The sequence below is a fragment of the Dicentrarchus labrax genome, unplaced genomic scaffold, assembly GCF_905237075.1.
Source record: "Dicentrarchus labrax unplaced genomic scaffold, dlabrax2021, whole genome shotgun sequence".
Lineage (NCBI taxonomy): Eukaryota > Metazoa > Chordata > Actinopteri > Moronidae > Dicentrarchus > Dicentrarchus labrax.
In genome coordinates this window covers 4,809,580-4,837,543 of record NW_026136715.1, presented here as the reverse complement: position 1 = coordinate 4,837,543, position 27,964 = coordinate 4,809,580, and the positions used below count along the sequence as shown (strand labels likewise).

General features: G+C 38.8%; 2 protein-coding genes and 1 pseudogene across 7 annotated transcripts; 2 read left to right on the top strand and 1 right to left on the bottom strand.

Moving 5' to 3' along the window:
• Positions 1–938: 938 nt before the first annotated feature.
• Positions 939–3,267, top strand: LOC127376805 (UDP-glucuronosyltransferase 2B20-like; annotated as a pseudogene).
• On the top strand, positions 939–15,036 carry LOC127376807 (UDP-glucuronosyltransferase 2B20-like). 2 transcript variants are annotated; one of them, XM_051424088.1, is made up of 2 exons: positions 939–960; positions 9,062–15,036. In XM_051424088.1, the coding sequence occupies exon 2, from the start codon at positions 9,064–9,066 to the stop codon at positions 10,672–10,674; it is 1,611 nt and encodes a 536-aa protein (XP_051280048.1). In that variant the 5' UTR covers positions 939–960; positions 9,062–9,063; the 3' UTR covers positions 10,675–15,036. The 2 variants fall into 2 exon arrangements, with proteins under 2 accessions (XP_051280048.1, XP_051280047.1); XM_051424087.1 differs by lacking the exon at positions 939–960 and adding an exon at positions 7,323–7,466.
• LOC127376811 (P2Y purinoceptor 1-like) lies at positions 4,628–27,798 on the bottom strand. Of its 5 annotated transcripts, XM_051424095.1 has the most exons (4): positions 27,578–27,784; positions 21,002–21,121; positions 13,487–13,679; positions 4,628–5,335 (listed from the first exon to the last, which is right to left on the bottom strand). In XM_051424095.1, the coding sequence occupies exons 1-4, from the start codon at positions 27,743–27,745 to the stop codon at positions 4,830–4,832; spliced, it is 987 nt and encodes a 328-aa protein (XP_051280055.1). In that variant the 5' UTR covers positions 27,746–27,784; the 3' UTR covers positions 4,628–4,829. The 5 variants fall into 5 exon arrangements, with proteins under 5 accessions (XP_051280055.1, XP_051280056.1, XP_051280054.1 ...); XM_051424096.1 differs by lacking the exon at positions 21,002–21,121 and having other exon boundaries at positions 27,458–27,798; XM_051424094.1 differs by lacking the exons at positions 13,487–13,679; positions 21,002–21,121 and having other exon boundaries at positions 4,628–5,528; positions 27,458–27,782.
• Between the last annotated feature and the right edge of the window lie 166 nt (positions 27,799–27,964).

Genomic DNA, 27,964 nt, shown 5'->3' with positions numbered 1-27,964 from the left:
ACTTGAGGAAATTTATCAGACTTTGAGCAAGCTCCCACATAAGTCAAAGAAGGCTTTACATAACTTTTTCATATAGTTCCCCCGAATACCTATAAACAGATTCTGATGTGAATGATGAATCGGTCTAAGTTATTTTAGTCATGGACTAACTAATTCTGGATTTCTATCCTGTGCACATTGGGCGCGCACACACAAAAAGAGAGTAAGCAACTCAACCAGCTCGGTGGTGAATGAATTAATTTTGTAATTAGTAAGAAGTAAGAAGTATAAATGGGCCGTGCACAAATATATCTCACCCACTCGTTGACACAACTTTAACAATGACCGCAGACATTTGTATAACATGTGGTTCAGAGCAAAGGGCTGCAAACCTTCTGGGTTGAAATAAAACAGGTCCTATCTAAAATAGGCTCTTCTTCTGTTTGAGTTTGCCTTTGTATCTTGGGACTTGGGATTTTAATCTATCAACCTGCGGGCAAACTATTGTTCTGAAAAAAGAAAATGTGAAAGTGCCAAATAATGTGTCACAGTCTGTCTTTCTGTCTGTAATCTCTTTTAAACCATGTCTTATATTTTTGGGGATTTTATGGTCCTGTAAGCTTTTAGATGTTTTTCTTGTAAATATGTAATTTAACTGTTCTAGTCTACCTGCTTCTGTCTGTGTTTGGATCTTATCTCATCCCAAAATCTTAACTGATTAACATTTTGTCACGGCCGGTGACCAAAATGGCTGACCAGTCAACTTAATTTCAGCCAATGGTTAATATTTTGGCCTGTCACATTTCCAATGTACGTAGGGTACCTCTGCATGATTATATTTGGCAGCAGAATGGACCACTTAAATGAGGGACATGTAGAGTTATAGATTTACAAGTTACATATTCATGCATTTAAACCGTTGCATGATAACCTCAGACACTGGATTGTGTTTGGCTGGAGAGAGAAGTCACAGAGTCTGAGGTGAGGAGCTGTTTCACTGACAAACTCTGTGTTGCTGCTTGTGTGTTCAGTTTCTAACTTTTTGAGGACAGCGTGGTTTCCATTCTACAATTGTTCAGTGGCATTTCATCACACCACGTGAGTCTTATTACAGAAACAGGCCTGCAAAACAGCCTGTTGTTTCATTGTACAAGACTTTGTATCTTCACTGCAACAAACTACTGGCGCTAAAACAATAGAGTTCATGTTAGTTCTGTGTGTGTTCATCACTGTGAGCAACCACTGTCATGTTAAATCGACCTCAAGGATGTGCATGCAGGGGGGTAGAAAACGACAATGTTACCACAATTTGAAAAAAAACGTATTTCCGTCTTGGCCTTTTGGTTATTCCTATTATTGGCATTTGTTAATTACTAGGCTACAGGTGTCTTCCCTTTTCTTAGAGATATATGGGAAATACAATGTGATAACCTTTTAAGATGATAATATAAACAAATAATATGTGGGGAGTTCTTATGCAGCTTGAGAACTGTATGAACTACAAATGTTTGTTCAGTAAGTTCTGTGTCTCTTCCACAGTGATGGGGTCATATCCAGCCCTGGTGTTCATCCTGCTGTTTTCTGCAACTCTGTGCTTCAGTGGTGATGGTGGAAAAGTGCTGGTTTTCCCCATAGATGGAAGCCACTGGATTAATATGAAAATCTTGGTGGAGAAGCTTCATTCTCAGGGCCATCAAATAACAGTCATACGCTCCTCTACCAGCTGGTATGTTTCTGAATTCTCACCCCATTACACCTCCATCACCATCGCCCAGGAACAGTCTCAAAACATTGAGAGCCAGGACATAATGACCTCTTACTTGAAGAGGACAATAGAGATCCGTCGCAGTAAAGGCTCTCTATTGGCGTTTTTTGATTATTATAGGAATGGTTTTAAAATGTTAGGGGAGAATCAGGAAGTTGTGGCAAAACTGGTCGTCAGTATCTTTGAGAATAAGACACTAATGAAGGAGCTGAAGGAAACTGGATATGTTTTTATGTCTTTGTCTGACTGACCCTGCATATCCAGGTGGAGTGCTGTTAGCACATTATCTCCAGCTTCCCATGGTTTTTAATGTGCGCTGGATTTTCAGTGGAGAGGCACACTTCGCCATCGCTCCTTCTCCTCTGTCCTACGTACCTACAGTGCTGTCCCATTACTCTGATAAAATGAACTTTTTCCAAAGAATCAATAATATAATCCGTTATAGCGCATTGGTCTACATGTACTACTATATCTCAAATCCACCGTACCAGGCTGTGTGTGATCGTTATTTTGGACCTGATGTCGACGTCATGTCTCTCATCCAGGGAGCTGATCTCTGGCTAATGCGGGTTGACTTTACATTTGAGTTCCCTCGTCCCACCATGCCCAATGTTGTGTACATCGGAGGGTTCCAGTGTAAGCCCTCCAACCCTCTTCCATCAGATTTAGAAGAATTTGTGCAGAGTTCTGGTGAACATGGAGTGGTCATCATGACTCTGGGGACCCTGTTGGGCGACCTCGGCCCTGAGATATCAGAGATCAACGCTTCAGCCTTTGCCAACCTCCCTCAGAAGGTTGTGTGGAGACACATTGGGAAAAGACCTATCACTCTGGGAAATAACACCATGTTGGTCAAATGGCTGCCTCAAAACGATACACTAGGTAATTCTAAAACTAAGCTGTTTATCACACATGGGGGTACTAATGGAATTTATGAGGCCATCTATCATGGTGTCCCAGTTCTGGGGATTCCTCTCATCCTTGATCAGTATGACAACATGGTGCGCATGAAAGCTCGGGGAGGGGCTGAGATTGTTGACGTGACAACCTTGGATGTTGAGTCTCTGACAAGTACTCTGAAGAATATGCTAGACCCAGAAAATCCATACAAACAGAATATGCTCAAACTGTCACAGCTTCATCATGACAAACCAATAAAACCCATAGACAGTGCCATTTTCTGGATAGAGTACGTCATGAGGTACAAGGGTGCAGCACATCTGCGCACCGAGTCATACAAGTTGCCATGGTATGCCTATCACTCTCTAGATGTAATGGCAGTCTTTGTGGTATTTGGTCTCCTGATTATTGCATTAGTTTGCTTTTCCTGTAGATGTCTCATTGGACGTTTGATAAGGATGAAGAAGTCCACATCCAAGTCCAAGAATGAATAGATGATGCAAAAATGATAATGATGATTAGCTCTAATTCCTCTGCTGCTTTTTGAAAAGTAAACAACCAATATCCAGAGGAATCATTTTGTGATCTTTGCAAATTTCACATACACAACTAATGATAATGAAATGGGGGAAAAAAGTAACATAAAACTAATTTCTGCTGTACTTAATGCCTGTGATTACAAAAATTAAAAGCTTTTTGAAACACAGAGTTTTGGTTCTTTTATATTCATAATTAAAAACAAACAGAATGAACAATTAAATCATTATATATAATAACATGCATAATATGTATACAATGGGATAACATTTCACAATTATTACAGGGACACAATTTGTATCATTATCGGAGAAATTTACTGTATTCTGAGTTTTACTGAATTACTGAATTTACTGAGCAGGAATATATTTTCTGTCATCGTTTCAATGAAGGTACACTAGAGGATTGAGAGCACTGTTCAGAGGCCACAACTCATCTGACCATCAATGTAGACCTCATTCTGATATTTGAGGTTTCTGAATGACAGGGTATGTAACAGATGACAAGATGCGTTTCCTTCTCTTGGTGTGAGTGAGTGTGTTTTTTATTGATGAATTATGACGTTAGACAAAATGCTGAGACTGCCTGTAATGTGAGGACTTCCTGTTCAGACCTGTGTAACATTTGTGGTCACAAAAATGCGAAAGAAAGCCACCACAGCTAAACCTCACGTAGAAGTTTCTCTTTCAGCCTTAACTGTAAAACATTATACATGCTCTCAATTGTCTTGAATAGAGTAGACATTTAGGCCTCTGTAAAGAATGCTTTCTATTGAACATCCATGAGGCCTCTGTAAAGAATGCTTTCTATTGAACATCCATGAGTCCATGATTATTGGAAGAGATAAAATGTGTAATGTTATATTCATTATAGTTGCAAATAAACTGGATTTGGGGCACAAGAGTCACATTGTGTTTGAGAATATTGTGATTATGACCAGATTTAAGAATAATTACAGTTTATTGCAACTTGGGTCTTATTTTCAGAATTTTGATGATTTTGATGATAATTCTTACTACTTATAACAAATCTTACTAATTCCTGAGATCTGGGAATGTGGCCACATCACTAACAAGAAGTCCAACCGAACAAGAAACACAAGCAGTCAGATCATTGATCCTGATCATCTAGGTTTGAGCAGACCCGCAGATTAACCAAATGATCCTTTAATATACCAGGACATGATTATCAATGTAGGTCCGGAAGAACTGCTGTATTCTCTCTCTGCTTATAATGACTGGTATCACTCAAAATGCAGGTGATATGATAAGACTCTGTGTTGAGAAAGAGAGATATAATTGTGAATATGCACTGTATCATAAGTATACATAACCAATCTATAGAGACATTGCATGGCACTAGGCCCCGCCATCCACATTATATGATCATTATTATCTCTTATCTCTTCACAAACCTTTTCCGAAGGAGAGAGCGACACACCAAGAGTTGTGGTTTATCTGCGTTTCCTGTTTAATTCAAACATTTGTCAACATAGTAAAAGCATTATGACAAAGATTTAAAAGAAAGACAAGTACAGTAAAAGTAAGTAAGCACTAAGTAAGAGAATGATTTTACATGGTCATTCCAATGTTTGCTACTGTTTGACCTCTTTCTTATTAAACAGTTGATGTCAAAATCTAAACTTGTGTTAAGCTTCATCTGCAGTTTGTGACACAGGCACAGAGCCTATGTTTGACAGAGACAAACGGCTGAATGTCTGACGAACTTGCTGGAGTACTCTTCTGAGCTGAGCAGGAATATCTTCATTTGCATGTAAGTAAACCAGAGGGTTGAGAGCACTGTTCAGACACACAAGGCCACGACTTATCTGATGAGCAATGTAAACTCTATTAAACCACCCTCGGCACAACCCTTGTTTTAACAAAACTCTTGACCAGAGGTTGAGGTTCCTGAGTACATGATAGGGGATGTAACAAACAGAGAAAAGAAGAATCAAGATGAACAACAACTTCAAGCATCTCTGTTTCAGTATCTTGTCAGTGGTGTTTATGCGGCAAAGAATGACAATCATGTGTCCATAGCAGCCCAGTGTGATGAGGAAGGGGATACAAAAGCCAGTGAGTGTCCATCCAAGGCTGTATTTCCGGTAATCCTCAACATAGATCTTATGGGTGGTATCATAGCATTTCCCAGGTCTGTTTCCAAAGGTTTTGGTGTAGAACATGTCTGGAAGACTTTGAACACTCACCAACAGCCAGACTGTGATTGAGATAGCCACAGTGTGAGTAACAGTTATTCTTCCCATTACTCTCATTGGATGAACAATAGCCAGGTACCTGTACACACTGATACATGTGAGGAAGCCAATGCTGCCATATAAATTCAGGTTGAAGCAGAATCTTGTTATCTTGCAGAATACATCTCCAAAGATCCATTTACTCCCCATAAAGTAGTACACCATCAAAAATGGGAGTGTGAGCAGGTACAAAATGTCAGCAAGTCCAAGGTTGAGAACAAAAACATTGACGTTACCCAGTTTCTTCCAGTTGTGCAGCAAAGACTTGAGTCCCCATCCATTGGCTACCAGACCAATGATTAATACCAAGATGTAAACAGGAGGGAGAAATCTGTGTTCAAAGTTGAAGCTGACACGAGGACAAAAGGTTTTATTCATTCTGTCTTCTGAAAAGAAGTTTGTACAGACCTCTTCCTCTGTGGGTGATCTGGATTATGAGAGGTGCAAGAAAACATGACCTACTATATATTCAAAGATGACTTCCTGTTTGAAACACTGCTGTGTTGATAGCACAGACAAATCTATTTACATCTCTGCATGTGCATTCAAGCGTTGAAGAAAATAACCACAACTGGGTTTTTTTTCTGTCGTGCACAACCACTACTTATTATGCTATAATTTAACACACAAAATAAAAATCTTTACAACAATCATCGTTGATGTGGTCTCTTGGTTAGAGAACCTGGGTTGATAGTTTATTTCTAGAAGCATACTTTGTGGGGAACACATTGTTCTTATCTCAACAGTTTCAGCACACAGAGTACAGATGCATGATATTATTCATCTCATGTAAGTGTGTAAACAGGAGCTACAGGAGTTCTTCATCAATCACACAGATGGATAGGGAAGAGTCTCCCTCTGGTGGTACTTCAGTGAGAGAACACTCACCAAGCCTTTATGAACAATCATTATGAACATGTGAGACTTATGTATTTAGTTAAATTATTCTTTAATATATCTATATATATATCTGAAAGAGTTAGAGTTTTATTAAAAATACTTGTGCCCTCCCCACCTCTGAAATCAAAATTTCGTCCTTGTGTATGCCTTAACTACATTTGGGTCAGAAACTGATGAGCAACCCAGGACATCCGCAGGAGACTGCACCTTCCTGATCCACTGGACACCTCTGACCACCGTGATGGATCAGTGGAGTTCTACTATAAAACTGAGACTCTTTTAACACTTCAGTTTTTCTTTTCTGTGCAAACTGGGTACAGACATGTGAAAGAGAAATTCTCAATTCTCAAAATGGACGAAATGGACCCCCCTTCTTTTACAAAATAATTTTAACAATAACCATCCAGAGATTTGTACAACATGTGGTTTAGAGCAGAGAGTTTCTTTCTGGATTGGAGCAACACAGATCATATCTAAAATAGTCTCTTCTTCTGTTTGAGTTTACCTTATCTTGGAACTTCAAAACTATCAAGATAAAGATAAACTTAGTTAGCCTTTGTATCCTGCAGGCAAAATACTGCATTAGCACTCACTGGGGAAGAAAAAGAAACCATACTTAACAAAATGTTAACCATTGCTGGTAATTCAGGCTGGTTAAGATTTCATGGACTCAAAGTTTGTACACAGACATATGAGGATATTACATTGCTTTGAAATAAGTAACCAGACCTTTGCATGGTTATCTTTCAACTAAATACACACATAAATAAAGAATCTTGTGGTGGCAGAGAACAGGGGCTAAGATAGTTGCTGGGTTTGAATGCATCAGGCCTATTAGTATTTAAGCACCGCATTAATATTTCTGTGAAAATGTTCATTCCGGAAGTTTGTAAAATGATATCCAGATGTTCATGCAGAGAGGCAAAATAGCAACAACAGGCAAAATCTGGGCGGAGAGTTGAGAGGGGACCTCCACATGATTACATTTCTTTGGACAAACAGGCAGCAGAATGGACCAGTTCAGTCAGGGTTATGTAGAGTTATACATTGACTTGCATTTCAACTTTTGCATGATAACCTCAGGCACTGGATTCTTTTTGGCTGGGGAGAGAAGTCACAGAGTCTGAGGTGAGGAGCAATTTTGCAACAAACTCTGTGTTGCTGCTTTTATGCTCAGTTTTGAACAGTTTCTGTCCTACTTTTATTCAGTGGCATTTCATCAGACCACGGTTAGTCTTATTACAGAAACAGGCCTGCAGAACAGCTTATTGTTGACTTTGAATCTTTGATAAACTACTGATGCTTACAAAAAAATTGCTTGCATTGAAAGATTATTTAAAACCACAGATTAGACTTGTTTTTCAGCTTTCTTGGCCTTTGAGTCTGCAGTTGAATCAGGTAATCTAGACTATGGTTTTGCTCTTGCTTTTCTGCTCCATTTTGCAACTGTGTGTGGTTGTGCCCTAAATTACATTGTAAGATGTTGTGATTATTTTGCACACGGACAAAAACTAAAACGTTCAGAGCAGATAAATTTGATTCCAGTCACTGAAATGTTTGTCATAAAACAGCACATCTGTTTGCTTTTATTTTAGTCTAACAGTTTTAATATTTTACATTTAAGAACCTGCTGTGCACACCTTAAACACTAAAAAAACAAGATTTCTTAGAAAGTACAGAACGGATGCATGACTCCGTCATGTGTCAAGTGCACAAGGACTTTGACTTGGTTAATTGGTGCTAAACATTACTTAACAGTTCCAGGAAGAAAAAAAAAAAACTGACTGAGACACTGGACAAAGAGCAAAATGTAGCAGGTGGTCAGATTTAGAAAAAACAAGACTATGTAGCAGAATACCGAACATAAAGACACAACAGATAGAAATCCAAAAAACTTTGTAGTTTGAAACATTTGGGATATATATATATATATATATATATATATATATATATAAACTACGACACATGTGACCCCCGCACACCCTTTTTTGGAACATTTCTTTAATGTTTAATAGCAGACACAGTAAAAGGCTAGCTATATTTTAACATCGAGGAACATATTAACAGCAGTATTAACTGATCTTCCCACTCAGTGGCAGCAGAACAAGTGTAAACACAAGATAACAAATCACCTTATATTTTATACTTTGTCTGTTTGCTGTTTGGTGCTGGTCGCATTCAGTGGGTTTATCCCCATGATAAATTATGGCCTCATGACTTCTGTTCATTCCTCTAACCAGCATCTGTGAGAGTTAGCAGTATGTTTGCGGCCTCATTCATAAAACAGACTTACAATCAATTTAGATTTGCAGAGAAGCACATATAAGTAATTATGCATAAAAACGTATCTCTAAGTGAAGTTTAATCTCGACATAACAAAGTGACTTTTCTGATGGTTATGTAGAGATATTGCAGTATGTGATTAACTTTGCATTAGCTTTATGAACAATGTGATTGGAATGATCAATTAAAGGCGTGAATAATTAGTTGCCGGACACAAAGTGCTTTGAATTAAACACATGATGTAATGTTCTATAAATACAGTGTCAAATTAAACAGGTAACCATGGCTTTTCTTGACTTAACCCTCATTTGTGCTAGCGTTGCATAAGAGGAAATGGCAACTTGTTGATCATATGTGAGTTAACGTGGGGAATTTTCTGCAGCTTGAGAACTGTATGAACTGCAAATGTTTGTTCAGTAAGTTCTGTGTCTCTTCTACAGTGATGGGGTCATATCCAGCCCTGGTGTTCATCCTGCTGTTTTCTGCAACTCTGTGCTTCAGTTGTGATGGTGGAAAAGTGCTGGTTTACCCCATAGATGGAAGCCACTGGATTAATATGAAAATCTTGGTGGAGAAGCTTCATTCTCAGGGCCATCAAATAACAGTCATACGCTCCTCCACCAGCTGGTATGTTTCTGAATTCTCACCCCATTACACCTCCATCACCATCGCCCAGGAACAGTCTCAAAACATTGAGAGCCAGGATTTCATGACCTCTTTCTTGAGGAGGTCAATAGAGATCCGGCGCAGTATAGGCTCACTAGGGGCCTTTCTGGATTTTTATAGGAACCTTTTCAACATGATAGGGGAGAATCAGGAAGTTGTGGCAAAACTGGTCATCAGTATCTTTGAGAATAAGACACTAATGAAGGAGCTGAAGGAAACTGGATATGATCTTTGTCTGACTGACCCTGCATTTCCAGGTGGAGTGCTGTTAGCACATTATCTCCAGCTTCCTATGGTCTTTAATGTGCGCTGGCTTTTCAGTGGAGAGGCACACTTCGCCATCGCTCCTTCTCCTCTCTCCTATATCCCCGAACTTTTCTCTGAATACTCTGATAAAATGGACTTTTTTCAAAGAATCAATAATATAATCCGTCATGGCATATTGGTCTACATGTACTACTATATCTCAAATCCACCGTACCAGGCTGTGTGTGATCGTTATTTTGGACCTGATGTCGACGTCATGTCTCTCATCCAGGGAGCTGATCTCTGGCTAATGCGGGTTGACTTTACATTTGAGTTCCCTCGTCCCACCATGCCCAATGTCGTCTACATCGGAGGGTTCCAGTGTAAGCCCTCCAACCCACTTCCATCAGATTTAGAAGAATTTGTGCAGAGTTCTGGTGAACATGGAGTGGTTGTCATGACTCTGGGGACCCTGTTGGGCGACCTCGGCCCTGAGATATCAGAGATCATCGCTTCGGCATTTGCCAACCTCCCTCAGAAGGTTGTGTGGAGACACATTGGGAAAAGACCTATCACTCTGGGAAATAACACCATGTTGGTCAAATGGCTGCCTCAAAACGATATACTAGGTCATTCTAAAACTAAGCTGTTTATCACACATGGGGGTACTAATGGAATTTATGAGGCCATCTACCACGGTGTCCCAGTTCTGGGGATTCCTCTCATCTTTGATCAGTATGACAACATGGTACGCATGAAAGCTCGGGGAGGGGCTGAGATTGTTGACGTGACAACCTTGGATGTTGAGTCTCTGACAAGTACTCTGAAGAATATGCTAGACCCAGAAAATCCATACAAACAGAATATGCTCAAACTGTCACAGCTTCATCATGACAAACCAATAAAACCCATAGACAGTGCCATTTTCTGGATAGAGTACGTCATGAGGTACAAGGGTGCAGCACATCTGCACACCGAGTCATACAAGTTGCCATGGTATGCCTATCACTCTCTAGATGTGATGGCAGTCTTTGTGGTATTTGGTCTCCTGATTATTGCATTAGTTTGCTTTTCCTGTAGATGTCTCATTGGACGTTTGATAAGGATGAAGAAGTCCACATCCAAGTCCAAGAATGAATAGATAACTAAGATAGAGCAAGCTGGAGACTGTTGATAAGAGTGAGATAAAATAGACCAGTAATTTACAGTGGTTCTGTAAACTGTGGAATAACAGAGAACAATATAGAGATTTAACATGAATGTAATAATGGGAAAGTGTTGGGAATTCTATAATTGCTTTAAAATGTTTAAATTATTAGCCTGATTCAGTAACACTTTCTAGGAAGACCACATCTATAGTGAACTAGTGACTAGTTAGAAACTAGATGTTGACTGATGGAGTTTATAACACATTGTGATTACCACACACCTCATCAACCAACTGTAGTAAGGACTCATTGTATGCTATAATTGTCCATGCAGTATTTTCCATTATAGTTGTATGTGTTTGTATGTGTATTTCCATGCATTTAAAATAATCTATGCACCATAAGTGATTATTATGTAAGACCAGGGGTTACTTGTATGTAATCTGATACAATTACTAATTCCATTACATGTACATTACAAAAATCCAAGTATGAGAGTAACATAACTTGATTACTTCTGGTTTCTTTTGTATTGCCTCAACACCAAATGTGCAAATAACCACAGGATATAAGACAACATAACAATGCAACCTTAGAAAAGAAAATGGAAAACAAAATTTTAGCATCAAAAATGTGTCCTCTGCTCAGTCTATTTTAAAGAAAAACCTTTCATGAACCAAATTCAGGCAGTAGCATTTAGACCATTTTACAATTGGAATGCAGAACTTGCCCTGTGCTGTGGTGTTGTTCCCCTTTCTGCTTTAAAGACAAAATAATCGTGACATTTGTCAGACACCCAGGCAAAGCATTTTGTGTCATAATGAATTGGCAACTTTAATATTAGCTTTAGTTTCACTCCAGACCAGAGTAGTGTTGTGAGACTCAAACTGTTGTAATTAGTATGCACTGTGCACGGTAGCACTGTTCTTTATTTTGAAGTTTATTTTGAAACTGTAATCCTGCTAATAATCCGCATTTTTACTGAATGTAACTGTAATGTTACAACTCCTTTATATGTAATCCTGTGTAAAATGCCCAAAATGCAGACAATTACAAGTAAAATGTGTTTGCTTTAGGAATGAAACCTTAAAGCAACACGATGTAAGGTATTGGTATTTGTTGCAATTTGGCGTGCCCCAGAGTGCAAAGCAGCTGTAAACATACATTTGTTATAATTACATTACTTGTGATCAAAAACTAGACAGTAACAACTTTACTGTCAAACACAGAGAAATGAGTCAGAGAGGCCAAAGGAAAGCTTGCCACATTGTATATTGTTTTTCTATGAATATATCATATAGGTTTTATAAATTATGGTTTAGCAAATGTTACTTTTCTGCATTTTGGCATCTTACATAATAATCACTTATGATGCAACATTGATTCTTTTGAATGCATGGAATTCATTAAGCTTTACTTACCACCATCAATGGATTATTTTGATGAAGCATACATTATTTTAGATGCATCAATAATCAGTACCTCACTTTATGTAACACCTACAATGACAACTGATGATACTGCTTGGACGATTATAGCATACTATGAGTCCTTACTACAGTTGTTAAGCCCCATCAGTCAGTCTCTAGTTTATGAGTATCCATAAGCCCTTGAATTTACAATTCTATAAGTCACATTATAATGTTTTATGAATGTTAATATCAGAAAGTGGTATGTGTGTTTATGAGTGCAGTCATAAAGCATTATGAATGCATCATAATTAACTATGAATCCCCCAATAATGAACAATAGATGTGGTCTTCATAGAAACAGTTACCCGCAATTCTCTCTGCTGAAATGTCTTTTTGAAAATTAAACAACCGATTTCTGAAGGAATAACTGTAATCTTTGTAAATTTTAAAAATGCATCACAAATTAGTTTTACAATGTTATGTCCTTTTGTGGTGGTGGTTTCATTAGTCAACATCAAAAATACAAATCATAGTATTGAAGACAATTTATTGTTTTTGAAAACAGAAACTTTTGGTTGTTTTATATTCATGATTGAAAATAGAAAGGAACAGAATTATTGAAAGAAGATACCATAACAGGAAAATTTTTTATAGTTCTAAATGACACACCAAGATTTATGTGATTTATCTGAATTTCCTGTTAGTCTAGAGGATCAGACAGTAACACTATCATGAAGAACGTAGATAGGTTGTACTACAAGTTTTATTAACAGAAAGATTGCAATACGTGAGAAAATTACTGACAGCTACATTTACATTATTGTCAAATTACAACACTTTTGCTGGACAGCTGCATTGTAAACAGTTAATGTTAAAATCTTAACTTGTTAAGCTTCATCTGCAGTTTGTGGCACAGGCACACAGCCCGAGTTTGACAGAGACAAACGGCTGAATGTCTGACGAACTTGCTGGAGCAACTGTCTGAGCTGGGCAGGAATATCTTCATTTACATGTAGGTAAACCAGAGGGTTGAGAGCACTGTTCAGACACACAAGGCCTCGACTTATCTGATGAGCAATGTAGACTCTATTAAACCACCCTTGGCACAGCCCTTGTTTTAACAAAACTCTTGAGACAAGGTTGAGATTCTTGAGTACATGATAGGGGATGTAACAAACAGAGAAAAGAAGAATCAAGATGAACAACAACTTCAAGCTTCTCTGTTTCAGTATCTTGTCAGTGGTATTTATGCGACAAAGAATGACAATCATGTGTCCATAGCAGCCCAGTGTGATGAGGAAGGGGATACAAAAGCCAGTGACTGTCCATCCAAGTCTGTATTTCAGGTAATCCTCAACATAGATCTTATGGGTGGTATCATAGCATTTCCCAGTTCTGTTTCCAAAGGTTTTGGGGTAGAACATGTCTGGAAGACTTTGAACACTCACCAACAGCCAGACTGTGATTGAGATAGCCACAGAGTGAGTGACAGTTATTCTTCCCATTACTTTCATTGGATGAACAATAGCCAGGTACCTGTACACACTGATACAGGTGAGGAAGCCAATGCTGCCATATAAATTCAGGTTGAAGCAGAATCTTGTTATCTTGCAAAATGAATCTCCAAAGATCCATTTACTCCCCATAAAGTAGTACACCATCAAAAATGGGAGTGTGAGCAGGTACAAAATGTCAGCAAGTCCAAGGTTGAGAACAAAAATATTGACATTGCCCAGTTTCTTCCAGTTGTGCAGCAAAGACTTGAGTCCCCGTCCATTGGCTACCAGACCAATGATGAATACCAAGATGTAAACAGGAGGCAGAAATCTGTGTTCAAAGTTGAAATTGACACGAGGGCAAGTTTTATTCATTCTGTCTTCTGAAAAGAAGTCACCCTCTGTGGTTGGTCTGGCTTCTGAGACTTGAAAGAAAATGTCTTACTATTTGTGCAAAGAAGACTTCCTGTGTGACGCCCTGCCGCCTCAGTTGGAAATGTGCTACATCACTGAACATGCATGTAAGCTTTGTCCAATCACTGCTCATTATTTTATCATTTGTAAAGCACTATATAAAAACTCTACAACAACATATCATAGAGGATGTGGTCTCTTGGTTAATAATAAAAATAGGGAGGAACCATTATAGAGTTATTGAAAGAAGACACTGTAACAGGAGAATTTTTCATAGTTCAACATGACACACCAAGACTTATGTGGTTTATCTGAATTTCCTGTTAGTCTAGAGCATCAGGTAGTAAAACTATCATGATGAACACAGATACCTTGTACCACAAGTTTTATTAAGAGAAAGAATGCAATACTTGAGAAACAGTTACATTTACATTATAGTCAAATTACAACACTCTTGCTAGACAGCTGCACTGTAAACAGTTAATGTTAAAATTTTAACTTGTTAAGCTTCATCTGCAGTATGTGCCACAGGCACATAGCCAGAGTTTGACAGAAACAAACAGCTGAATGTCTGATGAACTTGCTGGAGCAACTGTCTGAGCTGGACAGGAATATCTTCATTTGCATGGAGGTAAACCAGAGTGTTGAGAGCACTGTTCACAAGATCTCCTTGTTTGTTTTTTCATCAGTCGTCTCTCTTTTAATTTTCCTTCCCCCTTGTTTTATCTTCCTTATGTTTGTACTTACATGCTCCCTAAATATGTTTGATTGAGTATAGTTATGAATGTAATTGAAATTGACACAAGGACAAGTTTTATTCATTCTGTCTTCTGAAAAGAAGTCACCCTCTGTGGTTGGTCTGGCTTTTGAGACGTGAAAGAAAATGTCTTACTATTTGTGCAAAGAAGACTTCCTGTGTGACGCCCTGCTGCGTGAGTGATGCTACATCACTGAATATGCATGTAAGCTTTGTCCAATCACTGCTTATTATTTGATAATTTGTACGGCAATATATAAAAACCCTATAACAACATATCATAGTGGATGTGGTCTCTTGGTTAGAGAAACAGAGAAGATTTCTACAAGCAGAATTTGAGGGATTTTCTTTCAGCTTTCAAATCTTCTTCATGTAGGATTAAACAGATGGTAAAAGTCTACATGATCTGCTAAGGTGTAAAAAAAGATCTATATGTTAGTACCAAGATAAAACAAGAGTCTAGGATTGAATATTTCAGTCAGAATGCCGAGTTCCCTATGTGACTAAAGATGTAACAACACAGGTGCATTATTAATGACATATTAGTGTGTAAATAGTTTGGGTGATACAGGAGTGCCTCTTCATTCATACACAGGAAGGTAAAAGTGTCCCTCTGGTGGTATAGTTCTGACTTTAGAGAGAAAACACTCACCACTTCATCTCAACTCAATTAAACACGGATGGGAGGTTTTTTGAACCAAAGTGTTAGATAGTGCTCTCCACCACCATCATCTTTCTTTTGAAAGACATTTTTGGAAAAACAGTGTTTATACACTATATGTTGGTCTGGCTAAAAGACCAATGACGAATACCAAGATGAAAACAGGAGGCAGGAATCTGTGTCCAAAGTCAAAGTTGATACTAGGACAGGTCTTATTCATTTTGTCTCAAAAAGACTTTGATACAACTTGCTCTGTGGTCTGGCTTCTGCCTGTGAAGTCAGAACTAATATGAGGACAGCTAAAGATCATCAATGTTTTTGTTCTCAACCTTGGACTTGCTGGGATGCACCCAGATGTTTCTTCTGTGTTAAAATGTGCTGCACTGTTCTTAATTAAGTTTGCTTTCTCTAGATTTGCCACATAATTTTGATTGTTGATGAGGTCAGACCCACTAGTATAAAGACCCCCTAAGGTGTATGATTATGAAAGAGTTGTACATTTTGAGATTGTACATGTGGGAAGAGGATGCCTATGTGGATCTGCCTGGCAATCAATAACTCATACATAAATACAGGCTGATCAGGACCTGTATCCCTGCAGAGCAGGGTTACTCTAAGGTGAGTAGGGGCAGTTGTTATGTTGTTATGACAAACATCTGAGTTGATCCTTGTCACAGCTCGCTGAATCAGTCTGCCGGTGGGGAACAACCTCTGCTGTCCCCACGGGGGAAACAGCATGCAAATACAAATACATACATACACAGAAGCAAGTCAGAAAATCCCAGTTAGCAGTACCCCGCTTTCCTGTCTATCTTCAGCTGTCACTATCAATTAAAGGCAATAAGAAAAAAAAAAGATAGATGTCTAGGTCCCAGCCAGACTATTCAATTCAATTCAATTTTATTTGTATGGCGCCAATTCATTACAGAAGTTATCTCAGGACACTTTTCAAATAGAGCAGGTCTAGACCGAACTCCTTATAACATTATTTACATATACCCAACAATTCCCACCATGAGCAAGCACTTGGCGACAGCGGCAAGGAAAAAGTTCCTTTTAAGAGGCAGAAACCTCAGACAGACATTGGCTCTAGGTGGGTGGTCGACTGTCTCAACCAGTTGGGGTGAGAGAGAGAGAGAGACAGAGAGACAGAGACAAAGGTGCACAGAAACAGTAGCAACAACTACACTAATAGTAGTGACTGATGATGATGAAAATGAAGAAGATGATGACGACGACAACAACAACAACGATTGGGGACAATGAGCAGTGATTATAGTAATAATAGTATCTGTAGTAATAATAATAACAATAATATCAGTGATATTAGCAATGGGAGTCAAGCAGGACCATGGCTGGAGGCTCCAACAGGATCCATGAGAACTTGCTAGACGAGAAAGCACAAGATATCCAGGGAAGAAGTGAAGTTAGAAATATGCATTAATGAGACATGAATGTGTGCAGAAAGAGAGAGAGAGGAAGAGAGGAGCTCAGTGCATCATGGGAAATCCCCCGATAGTCTAGGCCTATAGCAGCACAACTAAGGGATGGTTCAGGATCCACCTGAGCCAGCCCTAACTATAAGCTTTATCAAAGAGGGACATCTTAAGCCTACTCTTAAATGTGGTGAGGGTGTCTGCCTCCCGAACCACAACTGGAAGCTGGTTCCACAAGAAGGGAGCTTGGTAGCTGAAGGCTCTGGGTCCTGTTCTACTTTTAGAGACTATAGGAACCACAAGTTGCCCTGCATTCAGAGAACGCAGTGTTCTAGTGGGATAATGGAGTACTATGAGCTCTTTAAGATATGAAGGGGCCTGACCATGAAGAGCTTTGTAGGTGAGGAGGAGGATTTGGAATTCTATTCTAAATTTTACAGGGAGCCAGTGCAGAGAAGCTAGTACAGGAGAGACATGATCTCTTTTCCTAGTTCCTGTCAGTACTCGTGCTGCAGCATTCTGTATTAATTGGAGCGTCTTTATGGACTTACTGGGGCAACCTGATAATAAGGAGTTGCAGTAATTCAGCCTAGAAGTAACAAACGCATGGATTAGTTTTCCTGCATCCATCTGTGACAGGATGTGTCTAATTTTTGTAATATTACGTAGATGAAAGAAGGCAGTCCTAGAGCTTTGCTTTATGTGGGAATTAAATGGCATCAAAGATAACTCCAAGATTCCTGACAGTGGTGCTAGAGGCCAAGGTAATACCATCTAGAGTAACTATATCTTTAGACAGTGAGTCTCTGAGGTTTTTGGGGCCAAGTACAAGATTTTTTCTGAGTTTAGCATCAGACAATCAGCACATCCAGGTCTTTATGTCCTTGTTTGTAACTTAGATAACTGATTAATTTCATCGGGCTTGATCGACAGGTATAAATGGGTATCATCTGCATAACAGTTAATGGAGTGATTCCTAATAATATTGACTGTGAAGTATCTCAGCATGGTGCTTTTAAAGAACTATAGTTACTGAGCTACTAGGGTAATATACGTGCAAGTGCTTTAAATGATGTTGAAGTTCTATGGGTGGGGCCCTGATTAATTTTAATTATTGCTATCTTGTTGAATAAAATGATATAATTAGATCTAATTCCTATATGACAATCTTTTGCTTTGGAATGTGGTGCCCTAAAACAAATGGCTGCTTTATCTGCTAATGCTACCAAAATAAATACATGTTCAATATTAGTTAAGATAAAAAGATGAAGAAGATAGTCTTTTATTGATTCAGATTCAAATTTAGATGTTGCAGCAGCACTACACAAAGAAATTAAACTCAAAATTAAATTAGCAATTAGGCAATACACATACAGTACCCATCATATAACAGCTATAACAGTGTACACCAGGATATTACATAACATAGAAACTTATGTCTTTACAGCAGCATAGAGCAAAAATCCCCAAATAACTAGCAATGATACAATAGCCTAAAATAAGTGCGGGGATTTTTACTGTGTAAATACATGTGTAATGTAGTGCAGTGGTAGCAGTGATATGGGACTATATTTGCAACTTGCAGATCATTTATGGATCGGTTAACTGAAAGATGTTAAAATGTGTATGATTTCAGGGTGAGAGTGTTTGTACTAGTCTTAGTCCTTTTGGAGGAAGTGTGTGGCTTCACTGCTATCGATTTCCTGTTCTGAACCAACAGAGAGTGTGCATGGCACCGGGCTTCCAAACCCATAACATGATCATTATCTCAAAATTTTAAAATAGATAGTGACACATCAAGAGTTGTGGTTCATCTGCGTTTTTTGTTGGCCTTGTCTGCATATGGTAACAAAATCATGACAGACACAAAGATCAAAAATGAAATGAAGAAATTAATTATAATGCAATATTTACAACATTTATGCTAGACAGGCTAAATAACTTGCTATTAAACTTCAGTGTGTATGGGCACACAGCAGATATATACAAAATTATATAACATAATCATTAACATGTTTACTTGTTTTGAACCTCCTCCATAGTTTGTGCCACACAGCTGGAGTTTGACGTCTGACAAACTTGCTGGAGTAATTGTCTGAGCTGAGCAAGAATATCTTCCTTTACATTGAGGGAAACCAGAGGGTTGAGAGCACTGTGCAGACACACAAGGCCACAACTTATCTGATGAGCAATGTAGACTCTATTAAACCACCCTCGACACAACCTTTGTTTTAACTCTTGACCAGAGGTTAAGGTTCTTGAATGCATGATAGAGGATGTAACAAACAGAGAAGAGAAGAACGGAGGACGGAGGTGTTAGACACAAGGGAATGACTGACTATCTAATTCACATTGTAGTCAATTTAAAACACTAGTTGTGATGTGCAGCTACATTACAAAGTTTGCAAGCTCTAAACAGTTCATGTTGAAATCTAAACTCTTGTTGAACTTCATCTCAATCCAGTCAAACACCTATGGGATTTTTTGGACCAAGGTGTTAGATAGTGCTCTCCTCCACTATCATCTGTCTTTCTAAAGATATTTTTGGAAGAACAGTGTTCATCTTGTCAGTGGAGTTCCAGGGACTTGTAGAAGGCCCAACACCTTACTAAGACACTGCATGTTGATGGTTTTTCTTTAATTTGTCACCTGTCAACAAAAAATTGTCAGGGTCCCAAGGTGCTTAGCAGTCATGGAGAAATTAATATAAAAATTAGCCAGAGGGTGGTGTCAAAGTTTTAGCTAAATGAAAAGGTTTATCACATCAGCATAAAAGTGAAAGAGATGTGTGTGGCTGTGCGACATAGTTTTTCTTTGTGTGTGTGTTTGTGAGTCAGTTCTGGGTGAGAAAAGTGTAAAAAATGAAGTGATGATCCAAGTCAGAGAAATTAGGAGATAATTGGGGAAATTTGGAATTGCAAACTGGATCAATCAATGTACAGATTTAACAAACACCTTCCTACAACTATACTGGATGCAGCAATGCTTTGAGCTAAATGATATATCATCAGTATTCATAAAAAACATCCTGTTTATGTTGTTTTTTATGTTGTATTTGTTAGTAAAGTCTACTGGTCTGCAACACTATCTACATCCTGTTTTTAACCAGTAAAGACTCTGTAAGGTGTTACACTCAACATGAAGTTTATCTGCCCACAAGTCTGTTCTAAAGAAAACGACACAGAAAAAGCTGGATTACATCTGAATTTCCTGCTTATTCAAAACATCAGGCGGTGGCAAAGGCATCATGACATATAAAGATAAAAAATGATACCCTGTACAGCAAAAGTATTATTCAGCAAATGATGCAATAATTAAGATAAAGACAATTTCATTCACATTGGAGTCAATTTGTACCACTAGTTGTGATGCACAGCTACATTACAAAGTTTATCAGGGGGTTCTGTTTGACCTATTTGTTATTAAACAGTTAATTTTGAAATCTAAACTCTTCATCTGCAGTTTGTGCCACAGGCACAGAGCCCGAGTTTGACAGAAACAAACGGCTTAATGTCTGACGAACTTGCTGGAGCAACTGTCTGAGCTGAGCAGGAATATCTTCATTTGCATGTAAGTAAACCAAAGGGTTGAGAGCACTGTTCAGACATGCAAGGCTACGACTTATCTGATGAGCAATGTAAACTCTATTGGACCATTCACAGCACGACCCTTGTTTTAACAAAACTCTTGACCAGAGGTTAAGATTCTTGAAAACATGACAGGGGATGTAACAAACAGAGAAGAGAAGAATCAAGATGAACAACAACTTCAAGCTTCCCTGTTTCTGTACATTATCAGTTGTCTTCAATGTCCATAAAACTACAGCTATGTGTCCATAGCAGCCCAGTGTGATGAGGAAGGGGATACAAAACCCAGTGAGTGTCCATCCAAGGCTGTATTTCATGTAATCCTCAACATGGATCTCATCGGTGGTATCATAGCATTTCCCAGTTCTGTTTCCAAATGTTTTGGTGTAGAACATGTCTGGAAGACTTTGAACACTCACCAACAGCCAGACTGCGATTGAGATAGCCACAGAGTGAGTCCGAGTTAATCTTCCCATCACTCTCACTGGATGAACAATAGCCAGGTACCTGTTCACACTTATACAGGTGAGGAAGCCAATGCTGCCATACAAATTCAGGTTGAAGCAGAATCTTGTTATCTTGCAAAATGCATCTCCAAAGATCCATTTACTCCCCATAAAGTAGTACACCATCAAAAATGGGAGCGTGAGCAGGTACAAAATGTCAGCAAGTCCAAGGTTGAGAACAAAAATATTAATGATCTTTAGTTTTTTCCAGTTGTGCAGCAAAGACTTGAGTCCCCATCCATTGGCTACCAGACCAATGATGAATACCAAGATGTAAACAGGAGGCAGAAATCTGTGTTGAAAGTTGAAGCTGACAGGAGGACAAATGGTTTTATTCATTCTGTCTTCTGAAAAGAAGTCACCCTCTGTAGTTGGTGTGGCTTCTGAGACGTGAAAGAAAATGTCCGACTATTTGTTCAAAGAAGTCTTCCTAGTTGAAGCCCTGCCGCCTCAGTTGTAAATGCGCTACATCACTGAACATGCATGTAAGCTTTGTCCAATCACTGCTCATTATTTTATCATTTGTAAGGCGCTCTATGAAAACCATATAACAACATATCATAGTGGATGTGGTCTCTTGGTTAGAGAAACAGAGAAGATTTCTACAAGCAGAATTTGAGGGATTTTCTTTCAGCTTTCAAGTCTTCTTCATGTGGGATTAAACAGATGGTGAAAGTCTACATGATCTGCTAAGGTGTAAGAAAATATCTATATGTTTGTACCAAGAGAAAACAAGAGTCTAGGGTTGAATATTTCAGTCAGAATGCCGAGTTCCCTATGTGACTAAAGATGTAACAACACAGGTGCATTATTAATGACATATTAGTGTGTAAATAGTTTGGGTGATACAGGAGTGCCTCTTCATTCACACACAGGAAGGTAAAAGTCTCCCTCTGGTGGTACAGTTCTGACTTTAGAGAGGAAACACTCACCACTTCATCTCAACCCAATTAAACACCGATGGGAGGTTTTTTGAACCAAAGTGTTAGATAGTGCTCTCCACCACTATCATCTTACTTTTGAAAGACATTTTTGGAAAAACAGTGTTTATACACTATATGTTGGTCTGGCTAAAAGACCAATGACGAATACCAAGATGAAAACAGGAGGCAGGAATCTGTGTCCAAAGTCAAAGTTGATACTAGGAAAGGTCTTATTCATTTTGTCTCAAAAAGACTTTGATACAACTTGCTCTGTGGTCTGGCTTCTGCCTGTTAAGTCAGAACTAATATGAGGACAGCTAAAGATCATCAATGTTTTTGTTCTCAACCTTGGACTTACTGGGATGCACCCAGATGTTTCTTCTGTGTTAAAATGTGCTGCACTGTACTTAATTAAGTTGGCTTTCTCTAGATTTGCCACATAATTTTGATTGTTGATGAGGTCAGACCCACTAGTATAAAGTCCCCCTAAGGTGTATGATTATGAAAGAGTTGTAAATTTTGAGATTGTACATGTGTGAAGAGGATGCCAATGTGGATCTGCCTGGCAATCAATAACTCATACATAAATACAGGCTGATCCGGACCTGCATCCCTGCAGAGCAGGGTTACTCTAAGGTTAGTAGGGGCAGTTGTTATGACAAACATCTGAGTTGATCCTTGTCACAGCTCGCTGAATCAGTCTGCTGGTGGGGAACAACCTCTGCTGTCCCCACGGGGGAAACAGCATGCAAATACAAATACATACATACACAGAAGCAAGTCAGAAAATCCCAGTTAGCAGTACCCCGCTTTCCTGTCTATCTTCAGCTGTCACTATCAATTAAAGGCAATAAGAAAAAAAAAAGATAGATGTCTAGGTCCCAGCCAGACTATTCAATTCAATTCAATTTTATTTGTATGGCGCCAATTCATTACAGAAGTTATCTCAGGACACTTTTCAAATAGAGCAGGTCTAGACTGAACTCCTTATAACATTATTTACATATACCCAACAATTCGCACCATGAGCAAGCACTTGGCGACAGCGGCAAGGAAAAAGTTCCTTTTAAGAGGCAGAAACCTCAGACAGACATCGGCTCTAGGTGGGTGGTCGTCTGTCTCAACCAGTTGGGGTGAGAGAGAGAGAGAGAGACAGAGACAAAGGTGCACAGAAACAGTAGCAACAACTACACAAATAGTAGTGACTGATGATGATGAAAATCAAGAAGATGATGACGATGACAACAACAACAACGATTGGGGACAATGAGCAGTGATTATAGTAATAATAGTATCTGTAGTAATAATAATAACAATAATATCAGTGATATTAGCAATGGGAGTCAAGCAGGACCATGGCTGGAGGCTCAAACAGGATCCATGAGAACTTGCTAGACGAGAAAGCACAAGATATCCAGGGAAGAAGTGAAGTTAGAAATATGCATTAATGAGACATGAATGTGTGCAGAAAGAGAGAGAGAGGAAGAGAGGAGCTCAGTGCATCATGGGAAATCCCCCGATAGTCTAGGCCTATAGCAGCACAACTAAGGGATGGTTCAGGATCCACCTGAGCCAGCCCTAACTATAAGCTTTATCAAAGAGGAACGTCTTAAGCCTACTCTTAAATGTGGTGAGGGTGTCTGCCTCCCGAACCACAACTGGAAGCTGGTTCCACAAGAAGGGAGCTTGGTAGCTGAAGGCTCTGGGTCCTGTTCTACTTTTAGAGACTATAGGAACCACAAGTTGCCCTGCATTCAGAGAACGCAGTGTTCTAGTGGGATAATGGAGTACTATGAGCTCTTTAAGATATGAAGGGGCCTGACCATGAAGAGCTTTGTAGGTGAGGAGGAGGATTTGGAATTCTATTCTAAATTTTACAGGGAGCCAGTGCAGAGAAGCTAGTACAGGAGAGACATGATCTCTTTTCCTAGTTCCTGTCAGTACTCGTGCTGCAGCATTCTGTATTAATTGGAGCGTCTTTATGGACTTACTGGGGCAACCTGATAATAAGGAGTTGCAGTAATTCAGCCTAGAAGTAACAAACGCATGGATTAGTTTTCCTGCATCCATCTGTGACAGGATGTGTCTAATTTTTGTAATATTACGTAGATGAAAGAAGGCAGTCCTAGAGCTTTGCTTTATGTGGGAATTAAATGGCATCAAAGATAACTCCAAGATTCCTGACAGTGGTGCTAGAGGCCAAGGTAATACCATCTAGAGTAACTATATCTTTAGACAGTGAGTCTCTGAGGTTTTTGGGGCCAAGTACAAGATTTTTTCTGAGTTTAGCATCAGACAATCAGCACATCCAGGTCTTTATGTCCTTGTTTGTAACTTAGATAACTGATTAATTTCATCGGGCTTGATCGACAGGTATAAATGGGTATCATCTGCATAACAGTTAATGGAGTGATTCCTAATAATATTGACTGTGAAGTATCTCAGCATGGTGCTTTTAAAGAACTATAGTTACTGAGCTACTAGGGTAATATACGTGCAAGTGCTTTAAATGATGTTGAAGTTCTATGGGTGGGGCCCTGATTAATTTTAATTATTGCTATCTTGTTGAATAAAATGATATAATTAGATCTAATTCCTATATGACAATCTTTTGCTTTGGAATGTGGTGCCCTAAAACAAATGGCTGCTTTATCTGCTAATGCTACCAAAATAAATACATGTTCAATATTAGTTAAGATAAAAAGATGAAGAAGATAGTCTTTTATTGATTCAGATTCAAATTTAGATGTTGCAGCAGCACTACACAAAGAAATTAAACTCAAAATTAAATTAGCAATTAGGCAATACACATACAGTACCCATCATATAACAGCTATAACAGTGTACACCAGGATATTACATAACATAGAAACTTATGTCTTTACAGCAGCATAGAGCAAAAATCCCCAAATAACTAGCAATGATACAATAGCCTAAAATAAGTGCGGGGATTTTTACTGTGTAAATACATGTGTAATGTAGTGCAGTGGTAGCAGTGATATGGGACTATATTTGCAACTTGCAGATCATTTATGGATCGGTTAACTGAAAGATGTTAAAATGTGTATGATTTCAGGGTGAGAGTGTTTGTACTAGTCTTAGTCCTTTTGGAGGAAGTGTGTGGCTTCACTGCTATCGATTTCCTGTTCTGAACCAACAGAGAGTGTGCATGGCACCGGGCTTCCAAACCCATAACATGATCATTATCTCAAAATTTTAAAATAGATAGTGACACATCAAGAGTTGTGGTTCATCTGCGTTTTTTGTTGGCCTTGTCTGCATATGGTAACAACATCATGACAGACACAAAGATCAAAAATGAAATGAAGAAATTAATTATAATGCAATATTTACAACATTTATGCTAGACAGGCTAAATAACTTGCTATTAAACTTCAGTGTGTATGGGCACACAGCAGATATATACAAAATTATATAACATAATCATTAACATGTTTACTTGTTTTGAACCTCCTCCATAGTTTGTGCCACACAGCTGGAGTTTGACGTCTGACAAACTTGCTGGAGTAATTGTCTGAGCTGAGCAAGAATATCTTCCTTTACATTGAGGGAAACCAGAGGGTTGAGAGCACTGTGCAGACACACAAGGCCACAACTTATCTGATGAGCAATGTAGACTCTATTAAACCACCCTCGACACAACCTTTGTTTTAACTCTTGACCAGAGGTTAAGGTTCTTGAATGCATGATAGAGGATGTAACAAACAGAGAAGAGAAGAACGGAGGACGGAGGTGTTAGACACAAGGGAATGACTGACTATCTAATTCACATTGTAGTCAATTTAAAACACTAGTTGTGATGTGCAGCTACATTACAAAGTTTGCAAGCTCTAAACAGTTCATGTTGAAATCTAAACTCTTGTTGAACTTCATCTCAATCCAGTCAAACACCTATGGGATTTTTTGGACCAAGGTGTTAGATAGTGCTCTCCTCCACTATCATCTGTCTTTCTAAAGATATTTTTGGAAGAACAGTGTTCATCTTGTCAGTGGAGTTCCAGGGACTTGTAGAAGGCCCAACACCTTACTAAGACACTGCATGTTGATGGTTTTTCTTTAATTTGTCACCTGTCAACAAAATATTGTCAGGGTCCCAAGGTGCTTAGCAGTCATGGAGAAATTAATATAAAAATTAGCCAGAGGGTGGTGTCAAAGTTTTAGCTAAATGAAAAGGTTTATCACATCAGCATAAAAGTGAAAGAGATGTGTGTGGCTGTGCGACATAGTTTTTCTTTGTGTGTGTGTTTGTGAGTCAGTTCTGGGTGAGAAAAGTGTAAAAAATGAAGTGATGATCCAAGTCAGAGAAATTAGGAGATAATTGGGGAAATTTGGAATTGCAAACTGGATCAATCAATGTACAGATTTAACAAACACCTTCCTACAACTATACTGGATGCAGCAATGCTTTGAGCTAAATGATATATCATCAGTATTCATAAAAAACATCCTGTTTATGTTGTTTTTTATGTTGTATTTGTTAGTAAAGTCTACTGGTCTGCAACACTATCTACATCCTGTTTTTAACCAGTAAAGACTCTGTAAGGTGTTACACTCAACATGAAGTTTATCTGCCCACAAGTCTGTTCTAAAGAAAACGACACAGAAAAAGCTGGATTACATCTGAATTTCCTGTTTATTCAAAACATCAGGCGGTGGCAAAGGCATCATGACATATAAAGATAAAAAATTATACCCTGTACAGCAAAAGTATTATTCAGCAAATGATGCAATAATTAAGATAAAGACAATTTCATTCACATTGGAGTCAATTTGTACCACTAGTTGTGATGCACAGCTACATTACAAAGTTTATCAGGGTGTTCTGTTTGACATATTTGTTATTAAACAGTTAATTTTGAAATCTAAACTCTTCATCTGCAGTTTGTGCCACAGGCACAGAGCCCGAGTTTGACAGAAACAAACGGCTGAATGTCCGACGAACTTGCAGGAGCAGCTGTCTGAGCTGAGCAGGAATATCTTCATTTGCATGGAAGTAAACCAGAGGGTTGAGAGCACTGTTCAGACACACAAGGCCACGACTTATCTGATGAGCAATGTAAATTCTATTAAACCACCCTCGGCACAACCCTTGTTTTAACAAAACTCTTGACCAGAGGTTAAGATTCTTGAAAACATGATAGGGGATGTAACAAACAGAGAAGAGAAGAATCAAGATGAACAACAACTTCAAGCTTCCCTGTTTCTGTACATTATCAGTTGTCTTCAATGTCCATAAAACTACAGCTATGTGTCCATAGCAGCCCAGTGTGATGAGGAAGGGGATACAAAACCCAGTGAGTGTCCATCCAAGGCTGTATTTCATGTAATCCTCAACATGGATCTCATCGGTGGTATCATAGCATTTCCCAGTTCTGTTTCCAAATGTTTTGGGGTAGAACATGTCTGGAAGACTTTGAACACTCACCAACAGCCAGACTGCGATTGAGATAGCCACAGAGTGAGTCCGAGTTAATCTTCCCATCACTCTCACTGGATGAACAATAGCCAGGTACCTGTTCACACTTATACAGGTGAGGAAGCCAATGCTGCCATATAAATTCAGGTTGAAGCAGAATCTTGTTATCTTGCAAAATGCATCTCCAAAGATCCATTTACTCCCCATAAAGTAGTACACCATCAAAAATGGGAGTGTGAGCAGGTACAAAATGTCAGCAAGTCCAAGGTTGAGAACAAAAATATTGATGATCTTTAGTTTTTTCCAGTTGTGCAGCAAAGACTTGAGTCCCCATCCATTGGCTACCAGACCAATGATGAATACCAAGATGTAAACAGGAGGCAGAAATATGTGTTGAAAGTTGAAGCTCACAGGAGGACAAATGGTTTTATTCATTCTGTCTTCTGAAAAGAAGTCACCCTCTGCAGTTGGTCTGGCTTCTGAGACGTGAAAGAAAATGTCCGACTATTTGTTCAAAGAAGTCTTCCTAGTTGAAGCCCTGCCGCCTCAGTTGTAAATGCGCTACATCACTGAACATGCATGTAAGCTTTGTCCAATCACTGCTCATTATTTTATCATTTGTAAGGCGCTCTATGAAAACCATATAACAACATA

Bases quoted from the DNA above. Each gene is read 5' to 3' on its own strand.
- LOC127376807 (XM_051424088.1), top strand. From the start codon at position 9,064: ATGGGGTCATATCCAGCCCTGGTGTTCATCCTGCTGTTTTCTGCAACT.
- LOC127376811 (XM_051424096.1), bottom strand. From the start codon at position 27,745: ATGAATAAAACCATTTGTCCTCCTGTGAGCTTCAACTTTCAACACATA. The intron at 13,680-27,457 runs CTGAATTTATAT...TTCTGCTTCAAC, and splicing joins TAACAAGATTCTGCTTCAAC to CTGAATTTATATGGCAGCAT. The intron at 5,336-13,486 runs CTGGGAAATGCT...TTGGAAACAGAC, and splicing joins CAAAACCTTTGGAAACAGAA to CTGGGAAATGCTATGATACC.